Source organism: Aotus nancymaae, unplaced genomic scaffold (assembly GCF_030222135.1).
Source record: "Aotus nancymaae isolate 86718 unplaced genomic scaffold, 86718_ANA_hifiasm-v0.15.2.pri h1tg000008l, whole genome shotgun sequence".
Taxonomy (NCBI): Eukaryota; Metazoa; Chordata; class Mammalia; order Primates; family Aotidae; genus Aotus; species Aotus nancymaae.
This window is the reverse complement of record NW_026988419.1, coordinates 31675929-31691025: the sequence shown is the minus strand read 5'-3', so window position 1 is coordinate 31691025 and position 15097 is coordinate 31675929. Positions and strand designations below refer to the sequence as shown.

Below are 15097 nucleotides of genomic sequence, written 5' to 3'. Positions count from 1 at the left end.
AGTATAGGAATTTTGTGCTGTGGAAGCTTTGTGACTTGGTGAAGGTGAGATGAATAGTGTGTGTATTTGAAGCACCAGGAAGAGATAAATGCCGGGAAGAGTCACAGAACCAGTTAACATTTGAACTAGGAGTCATAAGAAACATTTGAAATTCGTAAATGGTTGATGAACCCGATGTGGTAGCTACATCAGGTGTGCTGCAGCAGCAGGTAAACTCCCCATGCTCCTGTTTCCACTGGACTATGCTGCCCATTCATTTGGCTCCAATGTCTCCAGTCATTGTTAGGTCAGTGCTGGTCCTAGCATCTCTGAAGGTACTAGTTTTCTAGGGCCTGTTGAAAAAGTGGATTAATCCACCTAACTGTGTGTCTCCCATTTTGCCCGTGTCCCAGGAATGCTGGGCCTGGCCCTTTCTTTTCTGAACTGCTAGAACATGTTCTCAGTTGACGTAGGTCTTTGTAAACACTAAAGTCGGTGTTTGAATTCTCAATTGCCAGTGGCACTGGAAAATAGCAAAAGACACTTGGAATACTAAGCATTCTTTTTTTCCCATAAGTTTCTGTAATGATGGGAACCTAGTAATGGCTTTGGTTTCTGTGCCTCATAACCACAAGAAACATTTTTAAATTGGGGCTCAGAATGTGTTTTTTCCTTTTATTTCTCCACCACTACCATTTACCCTTTCTCTCTTCTTCCCCCTATGATTTATCCCTTATTCTTTTTTGATTTTTTTTTTTTTTTGAGGGAGGTCTAACTTCTTTTGATCTCTCATCCCTTTTAATCTGTACTGTGTATTTCCCTTGTTTTCAACTTTGAATTTAAGACTTTAAAAATAGATTTAAAATGATAAAGATTTCTTTATTTTCTAATACCATCTAAAGATATATTTTTTAGCCTGGTCTCCTTGTGTTGTGTTTTTAAAAGGGTTTCATATCAGAGTGCCTAGAAAACTTAAGCAGTTGTAAACTTTAGAATATCATTTCCAGGTCAACTTTGATCTTATATGCCAAGTTCATTGGTGGGGAAAAAATTAAATCTTTCACATCTAAATCAATAACTAGTGTTCCAAAGGAAACTTCAAAGTTTCACTTTAGATTTTTAAGGAAGGGTAATTCCTTCAGTATCAAAGAAATGAGATGTCAGGAAAAACCAGAATCCCTTTGTTTAGGACATAGTCTAGTTACTTGACTTTCCTTGTCCTTTTTCTTCCCCCTCTGAATGTAAAAATCTTCTTTTTTTTGGTCTCTCAAGAGACACTTTTACTATATTCTTTCAGATGACTGTTTTTGATTTAGAGGAGAAATCAGCACATGGTGGCTCAAATCTCCTTATGGATAGTGTTTCTTCCTTCCAGCTTTTCATGTTTCAACTTTTGCGGGGCCTGGCGTACATCCACCACCAACATGTTCTTCACAGGGACCTGAAACCTCAGAACTTACTCATCAGTCACCTGGGAGAGCTCAAACTGGCTGATTTTGGTAAGTCGCCCCTCGGGTCTCCTTCTGGGCTGCGAACAATGATGCTTTTGTGTGCACTTGTTTAAGCGTTGACCGGGCCTGGCCTTTGAAAACTGGAGGCCTGAGAACATGATGCTTTGTGAGGATATCAAACTACCATAAAGGAAGTGTGAGGCACAAAACAGGGAGGGATTGGTAGCTTCCCAGGATTCCACCAAATCTCAGTTTAGTCAAATGGCCAAAAGCTGGGCACCCCTATTGCCCCACGGCCATTTTTGATAGAGAGACATTCGTAAACTGTACTTAGTACGTTTTTCTAAATCTAAGTGGATATACAAATCATGTTGGAATAGATCGAGATTATCCCAAGGTGATAAAGAGGTTAACCACAGACTGTGGCATGGACTCCTGTCAGGATGGAGACTCCAGGACACTTGTTCCAGCTATCCTACATATTTATATAGGTGTGATTGTATGGGTATGCGAAGTTTTATTCCCATTAAAGTGAAGCAGATTTCCTCTAAGTATCACAGCATCTTTCCATTTTAGCACTTATCACAGTTTGTAATTATATTCACACACACATATATAGATACATACATGCATATACATAAATATATACACATGTGTGAGCACACATATATTTGCATGATGATTTTGTCCCAATTGGACTGTAAGCATCATGAGGGCAGCCTGGGTCTGTTTTTGCTTATTATTGTATCCCTAGTGCCTGGTACCATAGTAGGTGCTTAATAAATACATGTTGAAAAACTGGCTCTATGTGAGCTAAGGAACCACTCTTCTCTGTTTGGCAGATTCAAATGGTGATACTATAGCTGCAGTATTTATTCTGAGATGGCAGCTTTTGTCCTGACATGTAAGCATTTAACAGATGTTTATTTATCAATTCTCCACAACAGCAAACTCATCTATGGAAGTTTTTCCCAACAATAGATCATGCAATTCTGTGAGATAAACAGCTGACTGACAGACTCTCATTTTGCAGAACAGCACTTAGTAATTCATGTAAGGTCCTACCAAACTAATTAATTTGAATGAGCAGTCCCTACCCTTTATCTATTAAACTGGGCTTTCCTGGAGTGCCAAAATGGAAGGTGGCAACGTCAGTCATGAACTGAGTTCAGTTGCTGTTACAGAGACCCAAAATTACAGAGGTATAACACGCAAGAAACTTAAATTTCTCTCACATCACAGTCCTGACCTAAGCAGGCAGAGCATGTATGGTGGCCCCGTGGTGTCCTGGCCCGAGCTGCTTCTGTCACGTGACTCCACCATCCCTAGGATTTTCTCCCAATTGCTTGTTTCAAGATGGCTGCCACCTCCTGCTCATCATAGCCCAGAGGAAGGAGAAAAGGGAAGCAGAACACTTAACCCCTCCACTAAGGCATGATCTGGAAGTTCACACATCACCTCTGTTCTTATCATATAGGCAAGAACTTAGTCAACTGACCACACTTAGCTGCCAAGAAGGCCACATCTAGCTGCAAAGCAGGCCAAAATTTGAGAAATTCACTTGATGAAGTGATAGATAAGAGTCAAGATAGTGATTAGTTCTATTAGAAGCACCTAAAGTTCGTGTATTTTATTTTTTTAATGATGTTTACCCTGTCAGTTATACTCTCCCTGGTCCAGTGCATCATGGTGCAAGCCAGGGTCTAGAACAATGGGTTTTATGCTTTTCCTCTTTGGACAGGTCTTGCTCGGGCCAAGTCTGTTCCCAGCCAGACATATTCTTCAGAAGTCGTGACCCTCTGGTACCGGCCTCCCGATGCTTTGCTGGGAGCCACTGAATATTCCTCTGAGCTGGACATATGGTAAGAGTGAGTGCCAAGAAAATGAAGAAAATGGGAGTCATCCTACTCATGAGGGTTGCTTTTGCATCTAATTATATTTTAATAATAATTCTAATAATGGCAATCACTAATTTTTTTTTTTTTTTGAGACAGAGTCTCACTCTGTTGCCCAGGCTGGAGTGCAGTGGCACAATCTCGGCTCACTGCAATCTCCACCTCCTGGATTCAAACAAATCTCCTGCCTCAGCCTCCTGAGTAGCTCTACTAAAATACACACACACACACACACACACACAAATATTTATATACAGACACATAAAATACTTTCAAAGACACATCTCATTCGATTCTTGCAACCATTATAAGTGTAAGCTTTTACAGTTGAACTAAGACCTCCAGAGGTCTTGCCCAAAGCATCTTCTGAATCTGACATTCTTTCTTTCTTTTTATTTTATTTTATTTTATTTTTTGAGATTAGAGTCTCACTATATTGTCCAGGCTGGTCTTGAGCTCCTGGGCTGAAGCAATCCTCCCACTTCAGCCTCTTGAGTAGCTGGGACTGTAGGCTTGCACCACTGCACACTGGTAATCTCATAGTCTTTCTTTCATGCCTTTCCTCCTAGCTCCTCTCTTTAATTCCTTGCCTCGTCTCCTCCTCGACACCTTATCCTCAGAGAAACAGACATACATCCCCAAACCACAGACACACAGATGCACACATGCACACACACATCTGCGTGAGCATACTCATATGTGTCCAAACACAGTTCAGAGCCTGGTTAAAAAAAAAAACAACATAAAGACCAAGCTTCAAGAGACCTGATTTTCATGCCAAATTAGGATTTCTAATCAATTAACTCTGGATTCTTTTATCTTGAAAAAGTCATGTATACTCTCTGTGTCTTTGTTTCTCCATTTAAAAAAATGAAGGTAATAAACTCTCCCCATCTGACTGAAATGGAACTGTAGTACAAGTATGAGAATCAAATAGGTGGCTGGGCATGCCAGCTCATGCCTGTAATCCTAGCACTTTGGGAGACCAAGGCTGGAGGGTCAATCACTTGAGCCCAGTTTTTTAAGACCAGCCTGGGTAGCACAGTGAGATCCTGTCTCTGCAAATTTTTTTTTTTAAATTAGCCAGGTGTGATGGCTAAGTGAACACTTCAGGAGGCTGAAGTAGAAGGATTGCCTGAGCCTGAGAAATTGAGGCTGCAGCAATGAGTCTTGATGGTACCTCTGCACCTCTGCAATCCAACCTGGGTTACAGAGCAAGACACTGTCTGAGAGAGAGAGAGAGAGAGAGAGAGAGAGAGAGAGAGAGAGAGAGAAGGAGAGGGGGAGAAGGAGAGAAGGTGAGAGGAAAGGAAGGAGGGAGGGAGGGAGGGAGGGAAGAAGGAAGGAAGGAATCCAGATAGGTGCTATCAAGTAGAGCCACAGAGTTGGGGAGGCTCTAAGGTTAATGGGGTACAGTAGTCAGCATGGGCTCTCAGACACTCATCATCCTAGAACAGCAGTGTTATTTTCTCTGGATCATATTCCTGGAGATCTCCCAGTCATTTGGGGACCACTGTTAGATATGTGATGACTTTACAGAAATAGCCAACCCCCAAAGATAATAAAATATATGAATCTCTTTCAATACCTTGGAAGAAAGGGTTTGTATAAAAACACAAAGCCCTGTTTTCAAAAATCAATAATTGATTTTTTAAAAAATTGAATGGTGGTCCTAAAAGCTAAACTAAGCTTTTAGATCTCCCAAAGAATTAAGCAGGGTTGCAGACATTATTCTCCAGTGTAGAGTCATTGATTTCTGATACCTGGTACAATTTCTAGAAATATCATCTGCTAGTCAAAACCTTCCTGAAACTGTCAGCTCACACGGCTGAGCACTGTCACTTCAAAGGACTCTGGCAGGCTCTGCCTTCCTCAGCTCTTAATGATGGCTCCCTGGTTATATTTCACAGAGTGAAACTTCTACCCATCAATTTTAAACTATATTTTATTATGGAATATTTAAAACATTCAAAAGTATATATAACATATATGTAGATCAGTGATTCTCAACCAGGGAGCAATTTTGCTCCGCAGGGGACATTGGCAATGTCTGGAAACATTTTTTGTTTTTGCAGCTGGAGGTGGGGGGCAGGGGATAGCACTGGCATCTAGTGGATAGAGACCAGGGATGCTGCTAAACATCCTACAGTACAGCGGACAGCCACCTGCAACAAAGACTCATCCAACCCAAAACGTCTGTAGTGGCAAGGTTAAGAAAACTGATGTAGATTAAGAAGCTTAATTTTATTCGTTTATTTACTTTTAGAGACAGAGTCTCCCTTGGTTGCCCAGGCTGGGTACAGAAGTGAGATTGTCTCACTGCAGCCTCCAACTCCTGGGGTCAAGTGATCCTCCTGCCACAGCCTCCTGAGTAGCTGGGACTACAGGCATGTGCCACCACACCTGGCTAACTAAAAAAAAAAAAAAAAAAAAAAAAATCTTAGAGACAGAGTCTGACTTTGTTGCCCAGGCTGATCTCAAACTCCTGGCTTCAAGGGATCCTCCTGCCTTGGCCTCTCAAAGTGCTGGGATTACAAGTATGAGCCACCATGCCCAACCAATTAAGAAGCTTAATGATGTGAACTCCACGAACCTGCTACCCAGTGTAACAACTAGAACATAATCTGTACTGTCCTATCAACTGTGTCCCCTTCCCGTCAACCTGCCCCTCCACTAGAAGGGCTTCCACCTGATTTCTTTTTTCTTTTCTTTTGGTCAGCATTCTCTTACATCTTTTAAAAATAATCCTTTTACATTTTAGAGGTATTCTAAAAAATATTATTTTGTTTTACTTGATTTTGAAGTTTTATAAAAATGATGTTATATTGCTTTTGGTCTTCTGTGACTTGGTTTTGTTTCATTCAATATGTTTCTAAGATTCACTCATGTTGCTCTGTTTAGCTATACTTTATTTTCTGTTAGTGAATATTTCAGATTTTTTTTTTTTTTTTAGATGGAGTCTTGCTCTGCTGCAGTGGCATGATCTTGACTCACTGCAACCTCTGCCTCCTGGGTTCAAGCGACTCTCCTGCCCCAGCCTCCCAAGTAGCTGGGATTACAGGCATGCACCACCACATCTGGCTAATCTTTGTATTTTTAATAGAGACAGGGTTTCGCCATATTGGCCAGGCTGGTCTGGGACTCCTGACCTCAGGTGGTCCACCCACCTCAGCCTCCCAAAGTGCTGGTATTACAGGCATAAGCCACCGCACCCAGACTGTTAGTGACTATTTCAGTTATTTAGTTTGCTTTTTGTTTTGTTTGTTTCTGTGACTTTGAACAAACTTGGTATTTATATTTAAGGATTTCTCTAGGGTACTTACTTAGGAATGGATTTGCCATGTCACAGGGTATGTGAATGTCCAAATTCATAAAATAGCACCAAATTGTTTTCCAAAGTGGTTGTAATAGTTGATACACCAGTAGGGTGTCATAGACTTTCCTCTACATCTGCACCAATTTTATAATACCAGATTTCTTAATTTTTGCTAATCAAGGGTAGAATGATAGCATGTTGTGATCTAAATTTGCATTTTCCTAATTACTAATCAGGTTGGACATTATTTTATGCATTATTTGCCATTTGTGTTTTCTATGACATAATCATTTGTGTCTTATTTATTTTTGGTTGGTCTGTCTCTCTCCCTCCCTTTCCTTCTTGATTTGTAGAGTTCTTCATATAATCTAGACATTAATCTTTTAGCAGTTATGTATGTTGTAAGTAGCCTCTGGCAGTTCAGAGTTTATGTTTTCATATCTTTATGTTGTTTTTTTTTTTTTTTTTGAGATGGAGTCTTGCTCTGTTGCCCAGGCTGGAGTTCACTGGCTTGATCTCAGCTCACTACAACCTCCGCCTCCTGGGTTCAAGCGATTCTCCTGCCTCAGCCTCAAGAGCTGGGATTATGGGTGCACCCCGCGATTCTCCTGCCTCAGCCTCAAGAGCTGGGATTATGGGTGCACCCCACTATACCCGGCTAATTTTTGCATTTTTAGTAGAGATGGGGTTTCGCCATGTTGGCCAGATTGGTCATAAACTCCTGACCTCAGGTGATCTGCCCTCCTCGACCTCTCGAAGTGTTGGGATTATATATGTGAGCCACCGTGCCTGGCCTATGTTGTCTTTTTGAACAGTTCCTTATTATAGTATTACTGACCTTATCAATCTTTTCTTTTACAGTTTGTTCTTTTTGTTTCCTGTTTAAAAATTTCTTCCTTCTCTGAGGTCAGAATGATTTTGTCCAATATATTCTCTTTTTTATTTTTTTGAGAAGTCTCGCTCTGTCGCCCAGGCTGGAGTGCAGTGGCACGATTTCGTCTCACTGTGCAACCTCCATCTCCCAGGTTCAAGCAATTCCCCACCTCAGCCTCCTGAGTAGCTAGGATTACAGGCATGCTCCACCATGCCTGGCTAATTTTTTTGTAATTTTAGTGGAGACGGGGCTTCACCATGTTGGCCAGGCTGGTCTCGAACTGCTGACCTCAAGTGATCCTCCCACCTTAGCCTCCCAAAGTGCAGGGATTACAGGCATGAGCCACCATGCCTGGCCTATCCAATACATTCTTTTAAAGATTGTAAAGTTTCTTCTTTCACTTTAAATTTTTAATATATTGAAATTGACTTGTATTTGCTAAAAAGTTGTTTCACGCCAATTTCTTCAGTGATGTGCCATGCCAAATCTCTTTTATATCAAATTTTCATAAACATATAGGTCTGTTTCTGGGCTCTCTGTTCTGCCAATTTGTCTGTTTTTGTACCAGTGCCACACTATTAATGTCTATAGCTCTGCAATAACACTTGATATCTTGCAGGCCGAGTCTCCCAACCTATTTCATCTTCTTCAAGAGTGTTTTGGCTATATTTCTCTTCTGATTTTTCATAGAAATTTTAGATTTAATGTTTCAAGTTTCATGAAAAATCCTTCTGGGATTTTCATTGGAATTACATAGCAATTATAGAACAATTTATAGATAATTTACATCTTTATAATACAGTATTATCCTCCATTTTTTTTTTTGAGACGGAGTTTCATTTGTTGCCCAAGCTGGAGTGCCATGGCGCAATCTCGACTCACTTCAACCTCCACCTCCCAGGTTCAAGCGATTCTCCTGCCTCAGCCTCTCAAGTAGCTGGATTACAGGCATGTGCCACCAAGCCTGGCTAATTTTATATATTTAGTCAGGTTGGTCTCAAACTCCCAACCTCAGGTGATCTGCCCACCTTGGCCTCACAAAGTGCTGGGATTACAGGCATAAGCTACCGTGCCCGGCTGTCCTCCAATTTTTTTTAACATGGCATATTGCTCTATCTGTTTAAGTTGTTTTTTAATGACTTTTAGTAAAGTTTTATAACTTTCTCTCAAAGGTCTGACATAAAACAAAGGTTCTTGTAAGTCTATTTCATTGTTTATTGTTTCTTTTGGTTCTTGCATATGATATCTTTTTTTCCATGCATGTTCAGTTGTGTTTGACAGTGATATGCTAGTTTGCCTTGGAATTTTATTTGTGAGATTTCTTTGAGGCCTTGAATGAGGTGTGTTTCCTCAGAGAGAATTTGCATTTAATAATGTCAGATATAGTATATATACAGTGTGTGTGTGTGTGTGTGTGTGTGTGTATATATATATATATATATATATTTTTTTTTTTTTTTCTCCCCCTGAGACAGAGTCTTGCTGTGTCAGACAGGGTTTCATCATTTTGGCCAGGCTGGTCTGGAACACCTGACCTTGTAATCCACCCACCTCAGCCTCCCAATGTGCTGGGATTACAGGCGTGAGTCCCCATGCCCGGTTGCCAGATATAGTATACATTTTAAAAGAAAGGTATTATTATATTTTACATAAATGTTGGTCTACCACCCAGACCTTGATTTCTTAATATTGTTTTCTGTTAAAAGGAACTTGGATCCTTTGAAGAAATGGCTGATTCTAAAGCTGGGGCAGGGAATGTACACAGTGAGCCTGGAGCATCTTGTTGAGCTAAAAAATTTCCTTACAAAGTAATCATAAAATAATAGGAATATGTCAAAAGGACATGGGAAGCAACTTGAAGAGGCTTCTGCTGGTCAAATCTGGGACAATTTGAGCATCAAAGTAAATAATGAGAGTAATGGATTATAATCCATTAAATACAATAAGATAGCTAGCTGCCCAGCTAGCTAGCTAGATAAGAGCAGAAGCTCACTGGGTACAGTGGCTCACACCTCTAATCCCAGCACTCTAATCCCAGCACTTTGGGAGGCAGAGGCGGGTCGATCACTTGAGGCCAGGAATTCAAGACCACTTTGGCCAACATGGCGAAACACCATCTCTACTATAAATACAAAATATTAGTTTGGCATGGTGGTGCATGCCTGCAATTCTAGCTTCTTAGGAAGTTGCAGTGAGCTGAGGAGCTGAGATCACTCCAGTGCATTACAACCTGTCTGGGCAACAGAGTGAGAATCTGTCTCAAAAAAGAAAAAAGGAAGCTTCTCCTGACATAAGAATGCCAACTAATAACTGGATTGAAAATGACAGTTAGAAAAATAATTCATGCTAAAGTAGAGGTGGAAAGTTTGATGAGGAATAAGATATTTACATAGTCTCAGAGTACCTCTTCACAAATTGTCAATCACAAAGGAAAAAAATAGTAACTTTATAGCAGAGAAACTTGGCAGACAACATCTTGCCCAACTGATTAAAGTTAATATTATGGATAATAGGACTGACTGGCATCATGTGTCTCCTCATATGATGCACTGAGAAGGATATAATATCATTTATATGGGATTTCTGTTGGGGAGGAAAGCATACTCAGAATCTAATCATGAGGATATATCAGATAAACCTAGTTTAAGGGACATTCTACAGAGTAACTGGCCTGTACTCAATAGAAGGGTCAAGATTGTAAAAGGTAAAGACTGAGGAACTGTTCCAGATCAAAGGAGACTCCAGAAACATGCCAACTAAATGCAATCCATGGTCCTAGATTGGATCTTGGGGGAGATGGTGCTCTAAAGACATTAGGTGAAATTTCAGTAGGGACTGTGGATTAGATAGGGTTATTGGATGAATGTTAAATTTCCTGATTTTGATAATTGTACTGTTGTTATGTAAGAAGATATTTTGGTTCTCAGAAAATACCAACATAATTATTTAGGGATGAAGAGTCATGATAGCTACAATTAACTTCCTAATGCTTCAGAAAAGATATAGACAGATAGGTGATAGATAGATAGATGATTGATAGATAGAGAGAGAGAGAATGATAGACAGATAGATAGATGATAGATAAAATAATGAAACAAAAGTGGCAAAATATTGGCAATGGATGAACTTGTTTGGAGGATATAAGAGAGTTCTTTATACTGCTGCACCTTTTCTATCAGTTTGAAATTATTTCAAGATTAAAAGTTGCCTCCAAATTGTGAAAACCTTCCTGTTTCATCAAAGATAGTGTAAGACACACTAATCTAATATGTGATCAGTGTTTGTAATTACTTCATGTGTGTTTGAGAAGAACGTGTATCCCCCAAATTGTTGAGTACCGGTTTTCACATGTGTTCAAAAATTCAAGGTTGCTAATTGTGTTATCCAAATCTTCTTTATATTATTTTTGTCTTTTTAATCTACCAATGAAAGGTACACTGAAATCATGCACTATATTGTTGATTTGTCAGATTCTATTCACTTTTGCTTTATATGCTTTGAAGCTATTTTCATTACGTGCAAATAAATTTAAGACTGCTCATTATTCATTTGTGCACTTTAGTTATCAGTTTTGTAATTTGTCTTTCTTCTCAAATACATCTTTTAGAGTTTTTTTGTGTGTAGGCCTGCTGGTGGCAAATTCTCTGTTTTTGTTTTTAGAAGATAAACCCTAATTATTTAAAAGGTAGTTTTGCTGAGGATGTGATTCTAGATTGACAGTTATTTCCTCTCAGAATTTTGAAGATGTCATTCCCTTGCTTTGTCTTCCATTGTTGCTGTCGAGGAGTTTGCTTTTAGCCTTATCTTCCTTTTGCAGGTGATCTCATTTTCTCTGGATGTTTTAAAGACTTTTTTCTTTGCCTTTGTAATTATGCAGTTTTCTCTAGGAGGTGTCTAGTGTGGATTTCTTTTTCTTACCCTGCTTGGGATAGCTTGTGCTTCTTCCATTTATGAATTCATGTCTTTCATCAGCCATTTTCTTTTTGAATATTGACTCTATTGTATTCTCTCTCTCTAGAGCTTCAATGAAAGACTATTAGACCATATTCTTCTATTATCCATTTCTCTTCTCTCCTTCATAATTTCCATTTCCTTAACTTTCTGTGTTGCATTCTGGGTAATTTCTTCAGCTCATCTACTGTTCTTTAAGTCTCCCTTAAACTATGTAGTAGGTTGGTGCAAAAGTAATTACGGTTTTTGCCATTGAAAGCAATGGCAAAACCACAATGACTTTTGCCCCAATCTATATCTCTTACCTTTTTACTGCATATACAGAAATGTATGTTTTTTTTTTTTTTTTTTTTTTTGAGACGGAGTCTCGCTCTTGTTACCCAGGCTGGAGTGCAATGGCGCGATCTCGGCTCACCACAACCTCCGCCTCCTGGGTTCAGGCAATTCTCCTGCCTCAGCCTCCTGAGTAGCTGGGATTACAGGCACGCACCACCGTGCCCAGCTAATTTTTTTGTATTAATAGAGACGGGGTTTCACAATGTTGACCAGGATGGTCTCGATCTCTCGACCTCGTGATCCACCCGCCTCGGCCTCCCAAAGTGCTGGGATTACAGGCTTGAGCCACCGCGCCCGGCCGAGAAATGTATGTTATTCCATTGATAAGTGTTTCATGAATTTAACCATGAGCAACAATGACACTTACAATATAAAAATGCAATTACAAGTTAAAATTATTATCACTCTTATTCATTCCATTTGATAGTTGTTTGCCTGGTAAGACTAAAAATGTACTGTAGAAATAATGCAATATGCATCTTCCATTGAGTTTACTGTATTTATTTACCCTCAAAGTAATTGCTAGACCTTGGGTGTTTACACTGAGATCCCGGTCCTCCCATTTTTTTCTTTTTCATTTCAGAGTAACAAGAGAGGAAATGAGAAGGGAGAATATTTCCAGTTGACAAAGAATGAAAAAGAAAGAAAAATAAGCCTATTCTGCTAGGTCATGCAACCCCATAGGGTCCAAAGTGAATGCCTTTGTAGGAGATAGATGACACTGGGTGAGCATTAGTGCCTTTGTCTTAAATTATAACATGTAGTGCAGAGCCTCTCCTTCACAATGAGGCCTGGTGGCAGCAGTGTCAGTAGGGGGGCAGAGCAAATAAACAGGAGCTCTAGTTAATTATCGAAAACTTGCAAGTAGGGCATACTGGTTATTCCCAATGCTCCCAGCCAATATTCTCTCATCCAATATTCTCTCATCTTCCAACATCTTTTCTTTTCTCTCTTTCTGCTACCTTTTCAGACCTTAAAAGATTCCATTAGGGACTTTAGTGAGAAAAACGCAATATTTTAGGTTTATTAAATGGTTGTGGTTTTTTACTTTTTTGTAGTGTGTTAAAACACACATAAAATTTACCATTCATAGCCATTTTCAGGTTTACAATTCAGTGGCATTCATTACATTCACACTGTTGTGTCACCGTCACCACTGTCCATCTGCAGAACTTTTCATCATCCCAAACTCAAACTCTGCACCTATTAAACAATAATTTCCCATTACCCCCCACCCTCTTTAGCCCCTGGTAACCACTATTCTGCTTTTTATCTTTACAAATTTGACTATTCTTAGGACCTGATGTAAGTGGAATTATACAATACTCCCGTGTCCAGCTTGTTTTGCTTAGCATAACGTTTTCAAGGTTCATCCATGCTGTAGTACACTGAGTTTTCAAGAAGCATTTATTTCAGTACACAAGGTCTTCTATTCAGTATGAGTTTCAGGCAGCTGCTGGTTTTAGGACTATAGAAAGTTGTCTCTGCCTAACAGATTCTTTACTGTCACATTTCTCACTGCAAACTTCCAAATATAAAAAGGGTGGTCTAGAGAAAAGCAAGTGAGAATGTCATGTCACTGCCATATATTACGTTGTTCTGAATTAACTTCAACAGTAAAAAAGAAATACTGATTCATTTCTCCCAACAACATTTTGATATGCTCCTTGCACCTCCAAAAAGACTAAAACTCCTGAGATGGTATTTTTTTCTCCAGGGATTGCCTAAGGAATCTGAGGAATCTTTTCCCCTTTTATGGAAGAATTTGTTCATGCTCAGAATAGAGAAAAGGTAGGAAGAGAACCAGAAAAAGGAGAAAACATGTAAGCAGTTTCCTCTAACTTGACTGAAGAACCACAGTTGGAACAATAAAATGACCCAGCGCATCTCTCCCTTCTGGAAGGATTTAATGTTTGATGTCACCGGGTCTTTTCTCCCCTGCATCTGAAGTTCCCTTCATCTAACGGGCTGCCCCAAGGGTATCTCCATAGAGCAGCAATCCTCAGAGAAGCTTTAAGATATGTAGGGTAAGAAGAGCCCCAGGAATGAAGATTTAAGAACAAAACAAAAATAAAAGGAAATAGAAACTGGTTCCCCATCTGGACTTGAATGTTAAGAATATTTAAAATGTTTGCTTTAAGGCTAGTCTGGGGTGGGCAAAATAGATGATAGCCATATGACCTGTATTCTTAAGGGTAAAAAACAAATTAAAAAAAAAAAAACAGTTCTAAACAGAAATGAAAAAATAAGATAAACCGCATAGTTTTTAAAGAACAATGCTTACACCTAGAACAGATCTGTCACCTTTCAAACTTACGGTGTGGACTTATTTTGTTATCAATGCATTGATATTTACAGTACCTATGGATAGTCCAGGTACTGAAATAAAATAGATTTAGGAATGTTGTCTGTCTTGTAAGTGTTCTAAAGACATGCACAAGTACACATATGTGCACACACACACTATATACACATATATATATTCTGCTTTTATTATATATATGTGTGTGTGTGTATATATATATATAGTGTGTGTGTGTGTATATATATATTGTGTGTGTTTGTGTGTGTGTGTGTGTATAAATGAATAACCTTTGATTTGTTAGATAAGGAAGGTTTCAACCTTCCCCAAAATACAGATGGAGAATTTCAATCATATAAACCAAATACTAGCATTTTATCTCTGGAACACAAATATCTTGTGTTACTTCATAGTACTTCCATATTGGCCTGAAAGCTCTAATTTTTGCCAATATATTTTACATAATTTTGTATGTCATTTTAGTGGCATAGAAGATAAAGGACACTAAAGAATAGTGTAACAAAATGACTTCTTGGTTCCCTACAGCCCTAAGTATGAAACGACACCGTGAAAAGGCAACAAGCTTCTTCTAGGCAATGGAAGCCTTTTGCGGGAGTAAAGAAAATGAACTACAGGTTTAAACCTAGGAATGTCATTTTCTGAACCTTGTTTAAAATGCTTTCAATCCTTCTAGTGGTTTGTGAGCTCCTGGGGTGTCTGGAAGGTGTTTGGGAACTGGATAGAGGGTTAGTTCATGTTTTTAAAAGCCAATACAAATTTCCACTTCTATTTTATAGCCAAGTAATAAGCTGATTATGTGTATGTTTTATATACACAGACACGTATTTATTTTCACTTCAAAACAAAATGGTCTGAGGCCTTTCAAGAAGGGCATGTGAAGAAGTCACAGGGGCAGGTGGAAACCATTTGGTGGTGCGCAGTAACTCGGTTTCTCAGTTGACTTATCTCTTAGTGGACCATTGCTAGCGACCT

At 39.3% G+C, this 15097-nt stretch overlaps 1 protein-coding gene across 7 annotated transcripts in view; it reads left to right on the top strand.

The window, feature by feature from the left end:
• Positions 1 to 15097, top strand: part of CDK15 (cyclin dependent kinase 15) — a 101892-nt gene that overhangs the window by 39613 nt on the left and 47182 nt on the right. For all 7 annotated transcript variants that reach the window (XR_002477957.2, XM_012446356.2, XM_012446357.2 and 4 more), the window contains 2 exons: positions 1355 to 1478; positions 3172 to 3292. Coding sequence is in view for 6 of the 7 variants with exons in the window: in XM_012446356.2 (XP_012301779.1) it covers positions 1355 to 1478; positions 3172 to 3292 (245 nt within the window). In the remaining variant the exon portion in view is untranslated. The remainder of the gene's footprint in view (positions 1 to 1354; positions 1479 to 3171; positions 3293 to 15097) is intronic.